This window comes from Papio anubis, unplaced genomic scaffold (genome assembly GCF_008728515.1).
Source record: "Papio anubis isolate 15944 unplaced genomic scaffold, Panubis1.0 scaffold1226, whole genome shotgun sequence".
Taxonomy (NCBI): Eukaryota; Metazoa; Chordata; class Mammalia; order Primates; family Cercopithecidae; genus Papio; species Papio anubis.
This window is the reverse complement of record NW_022161166.1, coordinates 1-20,113: the sequence shown is the minus strand read 5'-3', so window position 1 is coordinate 20,113 and position 20,113 is coordinate 1. Positions and strand designations below refer to the sequence as shown.

At 40.5% G+C, this 20,113-nt stretch overlaps 1 protein-coding gene across 1 annotated transcript; it reads right to left on the bottom strand.

Annotated features, from left to right (window-relative positions):
• Positions 1–635: 635 nt before the first annotated feature.
• Positions 636–10,464, bottom strand: LOC101012558 (mas-related G-protein coupled receptor member X1). The gene has a single exon (XM_031661272.1). It carries the CDS (start codon positions 4,713–4,715, stop codon positions 3,747–3,749), a length of 969 nt encoding a protein of 322 aa, XP_031517132.1. The 5' UTR covers positions 4,716–10,464; the 3' UTR covers positions 636–3,746.
• Between the last annotated feature and the right edge of the window lie 9,649 nt (positions 10,465–20,113).

The window sequence follows — 20,113 nt, the reverse complement described above, 5'->3', positions numbered from 1 at the left end:
CAAAACTGTTGCGGAGATTGTTGTCTTGCATGGGCAGCCACCTGGTGAATATTCTCTAATTTATTAAAATCATGTTGTCCTGCTTCAGCTGGGTGCTTGGGTGTGACACTCATCTTCAGGATGGCAGCAAGATAGGTTGGAATTTTTAGATATCCTCTCCTATGAGAACCCTTGAGCCACAAATACAATGCTTGGATAGCATGTGTCACATTGGGAGGCTGTCTTTCCTGCACTAGTATCCTTCCTTCACATGTTGTGTGCTCTATGAATGTGTGTGTGTTTGCTTTGACTCCCAAGCATCTGGCATGCAAGCCAGAGAGTAGAAGATGCTCAGTATGTATTTAAACAATAAATGGTAGAATAAGTGGGAGATATTGCTATGAAAAGCCCAGTCATAATATATTCAGGAATAGAAGTGGATAGGTTAATTGGAAATGTCTGTTAATCAGTATTTATAAAAAATGATACATTTGTAACATGAATATTTCATTTTTACCTATAATTTGTTCAGTATAATAGAAATAGACTAAAGAACATTCCTTTGTGTAGGTTTCAGCAAATAGAATTCTACTCTGTCTTGCTGAAAGCATATCTATCAATCATTCTCTGTGATTTGCAGTTTGGATTAGTTTAAGTGTAGACTTTAGCATCAGATGCATAGCATTCTGTCTAAAAATGTTGTTCAATATTTTTCATTTTTGTTTAATCTTATAGAGTTGGAAGACTCACAGCTACTAAACAATAATTTTGGAACCTGCTTTTATTGTCCATTTAAGCATTCACATTAGTTTTATGGAAACCACAATTCTTCTTTCATACTCTTGTTTCATTAACTTGTGCTGTATTTTGGTAAATTAGGAAATTATATTGACAAACCTAATTGGCAAAAGCAGGACAAGAAACAGATCCAACTGATTCTTGTGAAGCTGATGACTCAGTGTCCTGGAGCCCAGGTGTACTAGAGCATCAGTGAATTGCCCTGAAGACTCAGCATTTGCTCGGAATCAATCAATACATTTTTTTCATGAAGGTGAAAGGATTGGTTGTAGACATAGAATGTATTAGTGAGAGGCTTATTTGAAAGGTGTTTGCTTTCATGTAGAATTAGCACAGTGCCTGATGAATTACGATTCAATGTTTGTTGAATTCATGCCTAAAATATAGTCATGAATGGCAGCTCCCAAAAGGTGCCATGGGAGATTTTCATATCATTTCTTACTTTCTGGAGAACACTCCTGGATGTCCTGCATGCTCTTCCTTGATATGTACCTGAGAGGGAATGATATTGACTTTGGAAAGAAGGCAGCTCATGAGCAGACTCCCAGATCCCCTCCATTCTTCTTCCCAGAGGCAGTGAGCAGACCTGCAATAAAAGGCAACAGCTGTTCTCAGAACGACCAACTGCTGAGGACACTCTGTTAAGTGGAAGGTGCCTATAGGAGTTCCAGTGAGACTTGGTGACTGAGCCAGCCTCTGCAAGATGCTGGACAACCCTGTGATTTTCAGGTGTGAGCTGCTTGAGAAAAATATTTACCAAGCATCTTCTAAATTCCACACCTAATCTGTTGCACTAGAAATTCAAAGACATGCTCTCTGCTTTTAAAGAACTGAGGGTGCAGTAGAAGAGAACGAGGTGAGGACAAATAATTCAACACACTGTTATAAGTGCTGTAGTAGTGCAATGTGTGAGGTCAGGCGACTTTAGAATGGGCTTCAGCGATAGAATTTAAGCCTTCCCGAAGGTGAAGTTTTCTTCCATCGAAAGAAAAGAAATGTCACTGACAGCAAGATAAGCAGTTTCCCAGGTGAGGACCAACACTGTTTGATTCAATTGCCAGGTGAAAATTCTCTACAGAATTCCTCATGAGAGACAACATCTTTAGCCAACACTGTACAATTGATATCACAGACTCCCTGATTGGACTCTCCCAATAACCCTCGGTCTGAACTAAAGACATCAAATCAAAGCTCTTGGCATGGAGCATTGGCTGCAAACACTGGCTTCCTGCTTCCTCCGACCTGTAGAAAACCCTTGCCTACAGCCATGTCCTACTACAGCATTTGAAAATTGAGGGTGGACAGAAAGGATTCAGCATCAGCAGAGTGCTGGGCCTGGAAGGCCAATGGATCTGGACTCAGGGGACCTGAATTCAACATTGTGAACAGTGTGATAAGATCCACCAATAAATTTTGTTGGACCAATTGAAAACTATATACCTCTTTATTGCTTTCCTAGCTACTTTTTACAGTCTCCTGCATACTCAAATTGCACTTGTCAGCTCCCCTCAGTGAGGGTTAATTGCTGTGATGTCACATTTTCTCTTGATAATCTCTTCTGTCTGCTTATCTGTGGAAGGGATAACCACTGGTGGAGAACAGTCCTGAATTTTGTACTGATCCCATTTCTATAATTAACTGTTTTTAATTGTGGTAAAATTTACATAACATACATTTTATAACTTTAACCATTTTAAGTGTACAATCAGTGTCAGTAAGTATATTCACAATAAGTTGTAACTGTTACCACTGTCCCTTTTAAGAACTTTTCATTATTCCACACAGAAATCCTGTGTTCATTTAATAATGGCTACATATTCTCTCCGTCATCCAGCACCAGGATTCTCCTAATTTAATTTCTGGGTTCACGAATTTCCTAGTTTGGATACCTGGTAGAATTTGAACTTACAATATTGTTCTTTGGTATCTGGCTTATTTTCCTTAGCACAATGTTTCCAGGTTCATCTATGTCAAGCATGTATCAGAATTCTGTACCAACTGTAAGTTATTATCAAGATACCACAACTGACATTAGCATGGAAAGGTCAGATGTTATCAGTCTTGCCGCTCATGTTAATGGCCATTTAACTAACTGAAAGTTACGGCCAGAACAATTTGTACAAAACCTGGAAGTATGAAGAATTCTTCTACAACTGAAACAGTCTGTAAGCAAATAATAAATGGTTTTCAAGACAATTTCCACTTTGAAACCAATATTGAGGTTTCCAAAGGCCAAAATGGAGCTGGGGCATATTTATGGGCTCCTCACTGGTCCATTAGTCCAGGAAGAGCCAAATAAGCACTTACCAGTTCTCAGGGGGAAGTGGCCATGATTGTGTTTACTAGAAACCAAGGCCAACGTGTCACCATGCTGTGGACAAATGACAGGAGAGGACTTTTCGTAAAACCAATTGGTGAGAGTGTTTTTATGAAGAGAGAATATCTCTAAGGACATTATTTTGCTCTGTATCTAAGAATTCAATGGAATGTAGAGATAGCAGAACTCACTTATTCAGAATCAAGCTTCCAACTGCAGTAATGCCTCCAGTCATAGAAGGGAACATGGTTTTCAGGGGAACACAGTCTGAGAGATTAAGAAGGCATCTTCCTTTTTGATACTATCAGGTAGGAAACAAGCATAAGGAGTGTTTTAGGGTTTTGGACAGGAACTCCTTTTATTACAATGAAAAGTGCAGAAAAAGTGTTCAGTAGGAAGGATTCAGTGTAAGATAACAGGGAAAATATGTTGGTAATATCAAGGAGACTCTAAACATTGTACTGTCAGACTAATGCTTTCCATGGGTGAAAACTGCAACTGTCAGGTTAGATAAACATCTATTCGAAGACCGTGAGGAACCACTGAGACATATCTGAGGCAGAAGGCTAAGAAAAACGCATATAATTGTCAAGGGTGGCAGGACAGTGTTGGTCTCAAAGTCCCGTCTGACTGACAGGGCAGAGACTCTTCCTCACTGCTCCGATCTGCTTCCGGACAGCTCCAGGGTTTCCTCAGGAAGCCGCCCTCCACCTTCATCCACCTCAGGCGTGTCCTGCAGAGCCCTCTGGAGAACCAGCTTCAGGTTCTGCCTATTTTGGCGCTGCCTAAAGGAGCCTACGAAGAAGTAAATGATGGGATTGGCACTGCTGTTAAGAGTGGCCAGGAACATAGAAACTAGATGAACATGACAATATAAGACTTTCCGATCCACGTGGATCCATAAAAATAGGAAAAACTGAACGCCGAAGGGCAGGCCGCAGAGGAGGAAGACCAGCACTGTGAGCAGGATGGTCACGTACAGCCTGGTCAGCGGCATCTTCCGGGATCCACAGAGAATCCTGACCACTAGGACCAGGCTGGACACACAGAGAGCCACACATAAAAAAATCAGCCACGCGACTGTGATGAAATCCGATGTTTGACACAAAACAGGATCCGCACCACTAAACAGGAGGCCACAGAACATCCATTCCAGGATGCTCCGCAGCAGGGACACGACCCAGAGCAGGACACACAGGACCACTGACAGGTGTGTGGGGCGGCGGCAGCGGTACCACATGGGCCACAGGACGGACAGGCAGCGCTCGGTGCTCATGGCGCTCAGAAAGCTCAGGCCTGCAAAGTAGGAAAACATCATCACAGGATAGAGGATTTTAGAGATGGTTTGGGGCACACTGATGAAGCTTAACAGGGAATATATAAAGCGGCCACTGAGGAAGAGGAAGTCGGCCATGGACAGGTTGAGGATGTAGATGGAGAAGGCGTTCTTGTGCATGCGGAAGCCCAGGAGCCAGAGCACAACCGCGTTTCCTGTCAGTCCGACAAGGGAAATGATGCACGTCAGCCCCATGAAGCTCAAGGTCTGCTTGTAGCAAGGAGTCTCCTCAGTTCGGTTGATTGGTGTCAGTTCTGTGTCCAAGGCTGGGATGGTTGGATCCATGCTCAGAAACCCTAGTTTGGTGACCCTGGAAACAGAAACTAGATGTGATCATCAGCTGTATGATCTCTGATTCTCCCCACCACCCTGCCATGTGGGATTTACTTCCTCATTTAAAGAGGAGAGATCAGAGACTTGCAGAGAGTAAGTCACCTGTCAAAAGGTGGGGGTCCTCAAATCCAGTTCGGAATATAGTTCTTGTTGACTCTGAAGCCTGACCTCTCTCTACTGCCACACAAGTTCTGTACTGACGTGGGAATAACATTAGGATCAAAACACTCCCACTCAAGTGGCCAGGGCTATGGACCCGATAATTACTCTATCCTGGGCCTGACATTTTCTCTCAGGTGGAGGAATTCAATATGCAAAGAGGTGGTTGTGACACCCTCATGACTAGGACTGATCATCCATGGACAGGAAAGAAGACCAAGCATTATGAATCAGAGGAAAATGTGACCTTCACTAGAATAAGTGTGAAAATGGCTGGGCCTCGTGGGTGAGAAATAACTCAGTGTGTCAGTCATTGCAGACATGACCACATTTTATGTTTTATAGTCCTAGTGCCTATTTCCCTGAGCAGCACACTATGCTCTTCATAAATATTCATTCAATGAATGAATGCATGCATGAGGAGCCTAATGGTAATGGTAGATTTTGGTGAAATGGAAAATAAAAATGAAAGCACAATGTAAGTTATTAGAACACACATATTTAATTAGATATAGAAAATTTCATTCATCAGAATTCTATTTGTGGACAGTTCTATCTGTGTTAAAAAGAATTATTGATGTGTGCCCCAAACCTGAAATTGACCACTGATGTGCCTTTGAAGTGAGGACCCAATGTGGCTTTACTGAACACCTAGAAGCATTTTTGTACACAATGTTTGGGCAGGGTGTGGGTCTGAGCTGAATTGCTCAGCAATGGAGCAGAGGAAAGACTAAGTGAGGGTGAAGTCTGAGTGCCACTGAAGCAGGTAATTGAAGTGTGGAAATATGTATGGGAGACTACTAAGTGTTCTGCTGGGTATACACAATGTAAACCTATTTCATTCTCTCCTTCAGGAGATCTTTGGTTCATTTCTTTGTTGATGCAAACATTTGTATGTGAGGAGTTCATGAGGAGAAATAGGAGATAAATAGGGCTTGGAGTATAAAGAGAGGTATTCATGCAGATTTCAACTGGAGAATGAGGACTAGGTCTAATCTGGGAGAATAAGAGCAGCTGACAGAGAGTTTATTAGGTATTGTCTATTTTAATTATCTGAAGAGCCTAGGAGGTAAGAATGAGCATTATTCCCATTTGGAAGATCATGCATTGGAGCACAAAAAGAGTGAATTATTTGTTCTGGGACTTATATAGTATGAATTTGAGACCAGCAGGGCTTACTCATGATCTCGTTTTTGAGCAGCCCTTTACACCCAGCACCGCTCTGTGTCAATTATACATGTTAGAGGGGGTAAAGGAGAGGAGGGATTCTCAAGATTAAATCCAAGTTGGCAGTCAAAATTGTGGGTTGAAAAGAAAAAAAAAAACTAACCTAAAACAACTTCAGATAGAGAAAAAGATGCAAGTCAAATAGGGAACAAAATAGAGAAGAGTGAAAGTCATTTAGTAACAAATTCAGGAGTTCCTTTTTGCCTATCAGAGGCCACCTTTGCTCTGGAATCCCGAGAATGCACAGAGGCAGGAGGCCTCCAGGAGGAAAGAAGACTCACCCTCCTCTGGGAGATACAGAGGAGCATCAGGAGTGAGTGCATCCATCATGAGCTCTCTTAGAAAGACAAGCTGCCACAGCCTTGCTTGACTTGAAAAGGAAATGGGAGGAAAAGGAGAACCTCTGTTATCCACACTCTGTTATCCACACTCAGGGCACTAAACACTTTGTCCATCTGTATTTATGGGATGATATGTTTGTCTTCCTTATGAAACTCGAAGCTTCATAAGGAGTAAGTCATGCCTATCTTTTTCACTGTGTTCCTTAAAGATCATCATTTAGCATGTGTTCCTTAAAGATCATCCATGGTATTATCTTAACATAACATAAGATGAAGCCGAGGCCTAGAGAATTAAAGTGTTTTCGTGAGTTCACAACATGAAGAGCAGTCTCAATACCAGCCCCTGGTCCCTGGAGCCCTGCATGAGACTTTTGTACTGTTCTCTGCCCCATCATTCATTATTTCAGAGGAGTTCCTGAAAAATCTTGATGTGAGCACAGAATCAGAGACTGTCAGAGGCAGAAGAGACTGCTAGGTTGCCCCAGTGCTCATTTTCCTGTTTGGTCACATAAAAATTCTGAGAGTTTAAAAGCAGCACAAGGACCCACATTCCAGTTTTCCTTGATGTCGGGTGCCATTGTATGACCAGGTTCTGTTCAACAAAGGATGCACAAAAGTGATATAAGCAAGTCCTGGCTCACAGGACCAATAGCAGGAGTAACACGTTTCCTTTCCTTATTTTTTTTTCCATCATGCTGGAATGCTGATGTGGCTGGAACCATGTAGGATCACAAGGATGAGGGCAACTCTCTAGGGACTGGGGAGTAGCAGTTTTTGGAATTCTGATGTATGATGCCTTGGAGCTTCCAACACTGATCTCAAAGATAGTCTTTTCTGGGTATTCACAGGGGCTTTCCTATATGGCAGATGTGTGTGCTGCAATCCCAGCACACAACAAAATCTGCAGATGCTCAGTTTCCTTATATAAAATCATGTGGTAGTTGTACAAAACCTATGCACTTTCTCCCAGATACATTAAACCATTTCTAAGTTACTTAGAATAACTGACAAAATGCAAATGTCATGTAAGTTCTTGTTTTACTGTGTTATTTTGAAGTAATGACAAGGAAAAACAATTTTGCACCTGTTGAGTAAATACACACCTCCGCCATACCCTTATTTTTGGAATAGTTTCCACCTGTGGTTTGTTGAATCTGCAGATTCTGGACCTAGTGACCCAGAGGCACAACTGTACTTTCTTATTTAAGACATTTCTACTTCTTGTCTTTATGAGAGGGGTCAAACTTACATTCTAAAAAAAGAAATATGTACTCTTTTTAAAATTGTATTTTCTTTTCTATGCATTTTTGATGAATGCAAACATTTCTGCATAGAAGTGATAGTAGAGAAAGACATGCCAAACATTAAAGTAGTCTGATAGAGCTGAAATGAGACAGGAATCAATCACCTGTAGACAGAGACTGTCCCAGGAATTAGGAGGATATAAGATGGTGAGAGGATCGTCTCATTTGCTATGAGGATTTGCTTTCCATTCTTCTCTATGCTGTTTGACTTCCCAAGAGAGTGGCTTCTATGTACCACATCAGTGGGATTCTTTTTAGTTCCAGTATCTGGTGGAATTGTGACACTGGGACACACCAGCAGGATACTGGAGGACAGCAGGAGAGCCACTTGGGATTTCCACCTCCTGGTTCTCTGCCTGTGTATTAGTTCATTCTCAAATTGCTACAAAAAAATACCTGAGACTGGGAAATTTATGAAGAAAACAGGATTAATTGCCTCATGGCTCTGCAGGCTATACAAGAAGCAGCTTCTGTTTCTGGGGAGACCTCAGGAAGCTTCCAATTATAGTGAAAGGCAAAAGGGGAGCAAGTCATCTCACATGGTGAGAGCAGGAGCAAGAGAGACAGGGAAGAGGTGTTACACACTTTTAAATAACTAGATTTCATGAGAACTCACTCACTATCACTATAGCAGTACCAAAGGGGGATGGCGTTAAGTCATTCATGAGAAACCATCCCCACGATCTAATCACCTCTCACCAGGCCCTCCCTCCAACACTGGGAATCACAATCAACATGAGATTTGGGTGCGGGGGACACAGATCCAAAGCATATCAGCCTGTGTGGCTGTGTGTTGGTCATACAGGGCTTCTCCACCTGCCTGCTGGTGTTCCCCTACCCCTATGGCTACAGCTATGGCCATGGCGACAATGGTAACTTCTCCTTCCCTGTCCCTTTCAGCCTAGGGGAGGACATAGTGCTCCCCTATGTATTGCTGCTTAGGGTGCTGACCCATGCATTGTCTCTTTCCCTTAACCCTGTGCATCTTTGTAAATACTTTCCTCATGAAACACTCCTCAGTCATTTCAGTTCTGACCATCTATTTCTTCCTTGAACCTTTCCAGACAGGCAAGGATTAACAATTTAGAAAAGTAAGTAAAACAACAAAACCTGCTTCTACGGCAGTTCAACTCTGTGAAGCAATGCCTGCATGTTCTCTAGCTCCTTAAATGAATGTGAGAGGCAGAATTCTCTCCATGAGGACAGACTCAGTGATTGGAATAAGGGAGGTGATATGGAGAGATAAATCAAAGGGGGGATCCCAGTTGAAACTCACACAGTCTGGGTTGGCAGCAGTCAGTTTCCAGAAGGAAACTTCATGTCTCCTGTCTTTTCCTGAAACAAGCTCATGATCCCCTGCCTGTAGCACCTAGGTGGAAACAGAAATGATCTTATAGCAAAAACCATAACTGACTATGGAAGAAGAGTGTTCCTGGTACTTACCCTTATCTTTTTCTCTTTTGTCCAGTGGTGAAGACTTCCCTTGTTCTAAAGGTGGAGAGCCTTTCTGGGATTCGGTGACTTCAGAGGAGCCTTCTGTGTTGCTTAATTCAGGAGATGCCCACAGGAGCTGGAGTCAAAGCTGGTGAGCAATCCAGGCTTATGAAGATGCTGGACAGACTTGTTATTTCCTGTATGAGGACTGTGGACAAATCAGCGGCCAGAGGTATTGGAGACACAAACCCTACCTGAGATGATTCTTGGCCTCTGTCCCATATCCAATATATATAAGCCTCTCCCATCACATTCCATCTTGTTCAACTTCCTTGATAAAAACAGTGGCAAGGTTTGAGAGAACTGACTTCTATTTTAAAAGAAGTTCTACTGTGTGTAAAATGCTATCAAACAGCATTGCATGCTACATTAAAATCTTTCATAAAAGGATGAGTCAATCGACGTGGCAAACTTCACTGTTGCCTTGTTTTAAGATATTGGCACAGCCTGTCTTACCTTCAGCAGCCACCTCAGCAGTCATCAATATCAAGCAAGACCCTCCAGTAGCAAAGTATTTGGCTGATAAAGGTTCTGATGATGGTTACGATTTCCTAGTAAAAAAGTATTTTTTAAGTAATGCATGTAGATTGCTTTAGACATAATGCAATTGCGCACTCAATAGACTACAGTATAGTGTAAGCATAACTTTTACATGTACCAGGACACCAAAATTTCATATGATTTACTTTATTGAATATTTTTACTTTATTGCATTGGTTTAAGCAGACTTCCAATATCTTCAACGTATGCCTATATATGATAAAGGTAGTATATCAAAGTAGTGTGTAAAACAGGCACTGTTGAATGAATGGGATTGGGACAACTGAGTTTCTGTGTGAAATGAATAAAGGTGGAAGCATACTTTACATATGATTTGAGGATAAATCTGAATACAGTACTTAAAATTTTATAATGAAAATAAAATTACCTGGAGGAGCCATAGCAAAATAGTTTTCAAATCAAAGTGGAAAAAGACTTTCAATTATAGAATAGAAAACAGAAGATATTAAAGACAATATTAATAAAGACAAAAAGAATGCCAGCTGTGATGGACCACTCATATATATTAATAAAGACAAAAAGAACACCAGCTGTGATGGTCCACTCATATAGTCCCAGCACTTTGGGAGGCCAAGGTGAGTGGACTGCTTGAGCTCACAAGTTTGAGACTATCCTAGGCAACATGGTGAAACCCATCTCTACAAAAAACACAAAAATTAGCCAGGTGTGGTGGTGCATGTCTGTAGTCCCAACTACTCAGGACACTGTGGTGGGAGGACGGCTTGAGCCCAGGCTGCGGAGATTACAGTGAACCAACATCACACCACTGCACTCCAGCCTGGCTGATAAAGCCTGACCTTGTCTCAGAAAAACAAAAACGAAACAAAACAAAAGAAGCTATTTTTAGCATGACATGAACCATCATAATCAAAATATAAATAAACTGTGGCCGGGCGTGATGGCTCACCCCTGTAATCCCAGCACTTTGGGAGGCTGAGGCGGGCAGATCACCTGAGGTCAGGAGTATGAAACCAGGCTGGCCAACATGGTGAAACCTAGTCTTTACTAAAAATACAAAAAGTTGTTGGGTGTGGTGGCACAGGCCTGTAATCCCAACTACTGGAGAGGATGAGTAAGAGAATCAATTGAACCCAGTAGAGAAAGTTGCAGGGAGCCAAGAATGCACCTCTGCACTCCAGCCTGGGTGATGGAGACTCAGTCTCAAAAAATTAATTAACAAATGAAATAAAATAAATAAACTGGGAGATATTTGGTAATGTGTGTTATAGTCAAAGTATAAATTTTCTCAGTTGAGACAAATTTTTCTAAAATGATACTAATAATTCAAAATTCAAAAAGCTAATAAGAAAATAACTTTGTTATGATTCACAACTTCTAGAAAATAAAAACGGCTCCTAAACATATAGAAAGAGGAGAAATGCAACTCATAATAAAAGACATGCCAATTGAAATTAGAGTTTTATTTTACTTACCAAAATCTAAAAAACCATTAAGTTTTATAGCATACAGTGCGGGGATAGAGTGGGATCAGGCACCTTCACCCATTTCTGCTGAGGATGCAGTTGTTTAGAACTTACAGTGCAGGCAATTTTCAGCTCATGTAAGCGTCTATAAAGTATCATTCTTTTTTTCTCTGTAATTACTCATCTAGGAATTTATCTTGGAGATGCATTTGTGCATGTTCAAAAGATCTATGTACTAAGTTAATAAATACAGTGTTATTTACAGTAAAAGACTGGTAACAGCCAAAATAGCCATCAATACTGTATAAATTATGGTCTATCTGTGCAGTAGAATACTCTGTAACTACACAGAAAGAGCAACAAACCTAATATAAAAGGCCCTCCAGAATTTGTTAGATTTTTTAAAAAGAATGCAGACAAGTGTATATATTGTATGATAAAAATATGTAGTAGTTTTATCATTAAATATTTGTGAATTAATACAAAATTATTATTAAGTATAATATGACATGTCTTTGTCAACAAGGCAAGGATGCCTGAGGACCTAACATGGGAATGACAGCTTGCAGTGTGTGTATTTAAAGATTATTTTTGAAAGTTCTGACTTTATTACTGTCACAAATATATTATCAAACAAAAAGTTAAATTTAATGATATAGCTAAGAGACAGAGATAGAGGTATGAGAAGATATGATGAAGAGTGAGGACATGAAGATAATGAGTACAGAAAACTCTTTGGAAGATATATATATTTCTTTCTAAAGGATTGTAGAGAAATCAGGCTGTGGATGGAGAGGAATGTGGGCTTGGATGGTGTTTTAAGCCCACAATAGGATGGGGTGTTTCAATTGCAGTGGAAAGCTTCATTAGAGAAAGAAACACTGATGATGTAGAAGGCAGAGGCAATAATGTTATAAAATGTTTCTCAGGAGGGAACAGGGGAAACTGCACAAATGGAAAGGGTAGTTTCAAACAGGAATTTGCAGAGCCCATTTCCTGGCATGAGAGAAAATACAGAGAGATGTGCTCAGAAGCAGATGGGCAGGTAGGTTCGCTCTGGGGAGACTGAGTAATTCTCAGAGAAGCATCATCGGAGAACGATTTTTTAAAAAATGAGGAGTAGGCGGTTTCAGGAGAGAGAAGAGGGGCGTGAAGATTTTCCTTTGGAGAGTGAGAGGCAATTATGGAAATGTCACATGACTGTTCAGGAGATATAAGTGAACATTTCAGGTTCAAGGTCATAAATGTACAGTGAAACTGCTAGGCATGGTTGTGTGTTCTGCTCCAGCCACACTCTGTTCTGTGGGAACAGGCACGGAGTTAGTGGAGAGCTGGATTCAAGCAGGGCAAAAGACGAACTGATACTTCAGCAAGGAGATATATGCATGACAAATAAACACATAAAAAGATGCTCAACATCACTAATGTTTAGGGCGATAAATAAAAATTACAATGAGATACCACTCTACCCTCTCAATATGGCTAAGTATAAAATACTGATAGTTTCAAATACTGGCTGACGTTTGAAGGAATTGGATGTCTCATACACTACCAATGAAAAAGTACAATAGTAGAACTACTCTGGGAAATCCTCTTGCATTTTCATACAATCCAGCAATCCAGTGTATCCTAGAAACTGAAAATTTATCCTAGAAACTGGGAAACTATGTTCACTTAAAAATCTGTACAAGAGAGAGGCCAAGATGGCTGAATAAACACAGCTCTAGTCTGCAGCTCCCAGCCAGACCAACGCAGAAGGATGGTGATGTCTGCATTTCCAACTGAGGTACCCAGTTCATCTGATTGGGACTTTTTAGGCAGTGTGTACAGCCCATGGAGAGCAAGGAGAAGCAGGATGGGGCGTTGCTTCATGTGGGAAGTGCAAGAAGCCAGGGGACATCCCTCCCCAACCAAGGTAAGTTGTTAGGAACTGTGCTCCCCAGCTTGGGTACTACACTTTTCCCATGGTATTTGCAATCTGCAGATCAGGAGATTCCCTCATACGCCTACACGACCAGGGCTCTCGGTTTCAAGCAAAATATTGGGCAGCTGTTTGGGCAGAGACTGACCTAGCTACAGGAGTTTTTTCATACCCCAGTGGTGCCTGGAACTCCAGTGAGACAGAACGGTTCACTGCCCTGGAAAGGGGGCTGAAGCCAAGGAGCCAAATGGTCTCACTCAACAGGTCCCACTCCCAAGGAGCCCAGCAAGCTAAGAACCACTGGCTTGAAATTCTTACTGCCAGCACAGCAGTCTGAAGTCAACCTGAGATGATGGAGCTTGGTAAAAGGAGGGTCATCTGCCATTCCTGAGGCTTTAGTAGGTGGTTTTCCCCTGACAGTGCTAAGGAGGCTGGGAGTTTTGGACTGGGTAGAATTCACCACAGCGTGGCTAAGCAGCTGTGGCCAGACTACTTCTCTAGATTCCTCCTCACTGGGCAGGACATCTCTGAAGGAAAGGCAGCAGGCCCAGTCAGGGGCTTACAGATAACACTCTCATCTCCCTGGGACAGAGAACTTGTGGGAAGGGACAACTTCAATAGATTTGATCTTTCCTGCCTGCTGCCTCTGAAGAGAGCAGCTAATGCTGACAAGGGGGGTTCTCCCAGCACAGTGCAACAGCTCTGCTAAGGGACAGACTGCGTCCACAAGTGGGTCCCTGACCCCTGTGCCTCCCGACTGGAAGAGACCTCCTAACGGGGTTGACAGACACCTCATACAGGAGAGCTCTGGTTGCATCGGGCCAGTGACCCTCTGGAATGAAGCTTCCAGAGAAAGGATCAGGCAGCCATCTTTGCTGTTCTGCAGCCTCCACTGGTGGTACCCAGGTGAACAGGGTCTGGATTGAACCTCCAGCAAACTGCAGCAGACCTGCAAAAGAGGTGCCTGACTGTTAGAAGAAAAACTAACAAACAGAAAACAATAACTAAAAAGATCCCCACACAAAAACCCCATCCAAAGGTTGTCAGCCTTAAAGATCAAATGTAGATAAATCCACAAAGATGAGGAACAAGCAGTGCAAAACCCCTTAAAATTCCAAAAACCAGAATGCCTTTTCTCCTCCAAATGTTAGCAACTCCTCTCCAGCAAAGGCACAAAACTGCATGGAGAATGAGACTGATGAATTGACAGAAGTAGGCTTCAGAAGGTTGGCAATAACAAACTCCTTTGAGCTAAAGGAGTATATTCTAACCCAATGCAAGAAAGCTAAGAACCTTGATAAAAGGTTACAGGAACTGCTAACTAGAATAACCAGTATGGGGAGGAACATAAGTGACCTGATGGAGCTGAAAAACACAGCACAAGGACTTTGTGAAGTATGCACATGTATCAACAGCTGAATCAATCAAGCAGAAGAAAGAATATCAGAGATTAAAGATCAACTTACTGAAATAAGGTGTGAAGACTAGATTAGAGAAAAAAGAATGAAAAGGAACAAACAAAACCTCTAAGAAATATGGGACTATGTGAAAAGACCAAACCTATGATTGATTGGTGCAACTGAAAGTGACGAGGAGAATGGAACAAAGTTGGAAGACACCCTACAGGATATTATTCAGGAGAACTTCACCATCCTAGCAAGACAGGCCAACATTCAAATTCAGGAAATAGAGAGAACATCACTAAGATACTCCTTGAGAAGGGTAACTCCAAGACACATAATTGTCAGATTCTCCAAAGTTAAAATGAAGTAAAAAATATTAAGGGCAGCCAGAGAGAAAGGTTAGGCTATCTTAAAGAGAAGCTCATCAGAATAACAGTAGATCTCTCTGTAGAAACCCTACCAGCCAGAACAGAATGGGGGCCAATATTCAACATTCTTAAAAAAAAGTATTTTCAACCCAGAGTTTCATATCCAGCCAAACTAAGCTCCATAAACAAAGGAGACATAAAATCCTTTTCTGACAGGCAAATGCTGAGGGATTTTGTCACCCCCAGGCCTGCCTTACAAGGGCTCCTGAAGGAAGCACTAAATACGGAAATGAAAAACTGGTACCAGCCACTACAAAAACACACCAAAATATAAAGACCAATGACGCTATGAAGAAACTGAATCAACTAATGTGCAAAATACCCAGCTAGCATCATGAGGACAGGATCAAATTCACACATAACAATATTAGTGCTAAATGTAAATTGGCTAAATGCTCCAATTAAGAGACACGGATGGGCAAATCAGATAAAGAGTCCAGACCCATAGGTGTGCTGTATTCAGGAGACCCATCTCATGTGCAAAGCCACCTAGGTTCAAAATAAAGGAATGGAGGAATATTTACCAAGCAAATGGAAAGCAAAAAAACAAAACAAAACAAAAAAAAACACAGTGGTTGCAATCCTACTCCCTAATAAAACAGGCTAAAAACCACAGAAAAAAAAGCAAAGGAGGGCATTACATAATGGTAAAGGGATCAATGCAACAAGAAGAGTTAACTATCCTAAATATATATGTACCCAGTACAGGAGCACCCATACACCCATACTCATAAAACAAGTTCTTACAGACCTACAAAGAGACTTAGACTCCCATACAATAATAGCAGGAGACTTTTACACCCCACTGTCAATATTAGATAGATCAACAAGACAGAAAATTAACAAGTATATTCAGGACTTGAACTCAGCTCTGGACCAAGTGAACCTAATAGACATCAACAGAACTCTCCACTCCAAATCACAGAATACACATTCTTCTCGGTGCCACATAGCACTTATTCTAAAATTGAACACCTAATTGGAAGTAAAACACTTCTCAGCAAACACAAAGTATTGGAAATTATAACAAACAATCTCTCCGACCACAGTGTATTCAAATTAGAACTCAGGATTAAGAAACTCACTCAAAACTGCACAACTACAAAGAAATAGAACAAGGTGCTCCTGAATGATTATAGGGTAAAGAAAAAAATGAAGGCACAAATAAAGAAGTTCTTTGAAACCAATAAGAACAAAGAGACAACATACCAGAATCTCTGGGACACAGCTAAAGCAACGTACCAGATTCGCTGGGACACAGCTAATAAAGAAGTTCTTTGAAACCAATAAGAACAAAGAGACAATGTACCAGAATCTCTGGGACATAGCTAAAGCAGTGTTAAGAGGGAAATTTATAGCACCAAATGTGCACATCAGAAACTAAAAAAGCTTGAAATCAACACCCTAACATCACAATGTAAAAAACTAGAGAAACAAGAGCAAGCAAATTCAAAAGCTAGCAGAAGACAAGAAATAACTAACATCAGAGCAAAACTGAAGGAGATAGAGACACTAAAAACCCTTCAAAAAATCAGTGAATCTAGGAGCTAGCCATAGCCATAATGTTTTTTTGAAAACATTAACAAGATAGATAGACCACTAGCTAGACTAGGAAAGAAGAAAAGAGAGAAGAATCAAATAGACACAATAAAATGATGGAGGGGATATCACCACTGATCCCACAGAAATACAAACCACCATCACAGAATACTATAAAAACCTCAAAGCAAATAAACTAGAAAATCTAGAAGAAATGGATAAATTCTTGGACACATACACCCTCCCAAGACTAAACCAGGAAGAAGTTGAATCCATGAATAGACCAATAACAAGTTCTGAAATGGAGGCACTAATTAATAGCACACCAATGAAAAAAAAGCCCAAGACCAGAGAGATGGACAGACAAATTCTACCACAGGTACAAAAGGAGCTGGTACTGTTCCTTCTGAAACTATTCCAAACAATAGAAAAAGAGGGACTCCTCCCTAACTCGTTTTATAAGGTCAGCCTCATCCTGATACCAAAACCTGGCAGAGACACAATAAAAAAAGAAAATTTCAGGCCAATGTCCTTGAGGAACATCAGTGCAAAAATCCTCAATAAAATAATGGCAAACTGAATCCAGCAGCACATCAAAAAGCTTATCCATCATGGCCAAGTTGGCTTCATCCCTGTGATGCAAGACTGGTTCAATATACACAAATCAACAAGTGTCATCCATCACATAAACAGAACCAATAAACACCACGTGATTATCTCAATAGATGCAGAAAAGGCCTTTGATAAAATTCAACATCCCTTCATGTTAAAAACTCTCAATCAACTAGGTATTGATGGAACGTATCTCAAAATAATAAGTATTTATGACAAACACATAGCCAATATGATACTGAATGGGCAAAAACTGGAAACACTTCCTTTAAAAACCAGAAACAAGACAAAAATGCCCTGTCTCACCACTCATATTCAAAATAGCATTGGAAGTTCTGGCCAGGGAAATCAGGTAAGAGAAACAAATGAGGGTTATTCAAACAGGAAGAGAAGAAGTCAAATTGTTTCTGTTTGCAGATGACATGATTGTATATTTAGAAAACCCCATAGTCTCAGCCACAAAACCTTAAGCTGATAAGCAACTTCAGCAAAGTCTCAGGATACAAAGTCAATGTGTAAAAATTACAAGCATTTCTATACACCAATAATAGACAAGCAGAGAGCCAAGTCATGGGTAAACTCCCACTCACAATTGCTACAAAGAGAATAAAAGGCCTAGGAATACTATTTATAAGGGATGTGAAAGATCTCTTCAAGGAGAACCAAAAACTACTGCTAAAGGAAATGAGAACACAAATGGAAAAAAATTCCATTCTCATGGATATGAAGAATCAGTATTGTGAAAATGGTCATACTATCCAAAGTAATTTATAGTTTCAGTACTATTCCCATCAAGCTACCATTGATTTTCTATGCAGAATTAGAAAAAAACTACTTTAAATTTCATTTAAAACCAAAAACGAGCCTGTATAGTCAAGACAATTCTAAGCAAAAGGAACAAAGCTGGAGGCATCACGCTACCCGACTTCAAACTATATCACAAGTCTACAGTAACCAAAACAGCATGGTACTGTTACCAAAACAGATATAGAGACCAGTGGAACAGAACAGAGACCTCAGAAATAACACCACACATCTACAACCATCTGATCGTCGACAAACCTGACAAAAATAAGCAATGGTGAAAGGATTCCCTATTTAATAAGTGGTGCTGGGATAACTTGCTAGCTATATGCAGAAAACAGAAACTGTACCCCTTCCTTATACCACATACATAACTGAAGATGGATTAAACACTTAAATGTAAAGGCCAAAACCATAAAAACCCTAGAAGAAAATCTAGGCAATACCATTCAGGACATAGGCATAGGCAACGACTTCATGATGAAAACACCAAGAGCAATTGCAACAAAAGCCAAAATTGACAAATGGGATCTAATTAACCTAAAGAGCTTCTGCACAGCAAAAGAAACTATCATTGGAGTGAACAGGTAACCTACAGAATGGTAGAAAATTTTTGCAATCTCACCATCTGACAGAGGTCTAATATCCAGAATTTACAAGGAAGTTAGACAAATTTAAAAGAGGAAAACAACCCCATCAAAAAGTGGGTGAAGGATGTGAACAGACATTTCTCAAAAGAAGACATTTATGCAGGCAACAAATGTATGAAAACAAGCTCATCATCACTGATCATTAGAGAAATGCAAATCAAAACCACAATGAGACACCATCTCATGTCAGTCAGAATGGTAATTTAAGTTAGGAAACAACAGATGCTGGAGAGGCTGTGGAGAGAAATAGGAATGCTTTCACACTGTTGGTAGGTGTGTAAATTAGTTCAACCATTGTGGAAGACAGTGAGGAGATTTCTCAAGGAGGTAGAACCAGAAATACCATTTGACCCAGCAATCCCATTACTGGATATATAGCCAAAGGATTATAAATCATTCTAGTATAAAGACACATGCACATGTATGTTTACTGCAGCACTATTTTTACAATAGCAAAGACTTGAAATCAACCCAAATGCCCATCAATGATACACTGGTTAAAGAAAATGTGGCACATATGCACATATACACTATGGAATACTATGAAGTCATAAGAAAGAATGAGTTCATGTCCTTAGCAGGGACATGGACGAAGCTGGAGGCCATCATTCTCAGCAAACTAACACAGGAATAGAAAGCCAAACAACGTATGTTCTCAATCATAATTGGGAGTTGAAAAATGAGAACTGTTGAACACAGGGAGGGGAACGTTATACACAGGGGCCTGTCGGGTGGCGGGCAGGAAGGGGAGGGAGAGCATTACGACAAATACCTAACGCACGTGGGGCTTAAAACCTAGATGATGGGTTGATAGGTGCAGCAAACCACCATGGCAGATGTATACCTATGTTAGAAACCTGTGGATTATGCACATGTATCCCAGAACTTAAAGTAAAATAAAAAAGTCTGTACATGTATGTGTGTAGCTGCTTTATTTATAAATGCCACGTTAGAAAAAACAGCAATGTCTTTCCACTTGTGAATAGTGAAACAAAGCATAGTACATCCATACAATGGAACACTACTCAGTAGTATAAAAAAGTCAGCAATAAGCTATTGATACTTGCAAAAAGTTGGGTGGATCCTGAGGACATTATGCTATATGAAAAAAGCGAAAGTCAAAAGATTAGATACTATATGATTCCGTTTATGTAACATTTTTGAAATGATGAAATTATAGAGATGAAGAATAGATCAGTCATTAGAGGAATTTGGGAAGAAGCATACTGTGGGTATGACAGTATGAGGAGCCCAAGGGAAATCTTTGTGGTGAAGAAACTCTTTTATATTCAATGTGATTGTGGTTATGAATCTACACCTGTGACAAAATGTTATGGAATGAAACATAGAGGAATATCTCACTCCAAAAACGAGTGCATGCAAATACTGCTAAAATTTAGTAAGATGGTGCTATAGATATTTAGTGAAATTTGATAAGTGTAGATAATTAGATGGTATCAATGTCAATTTCCTGGTTTTGACA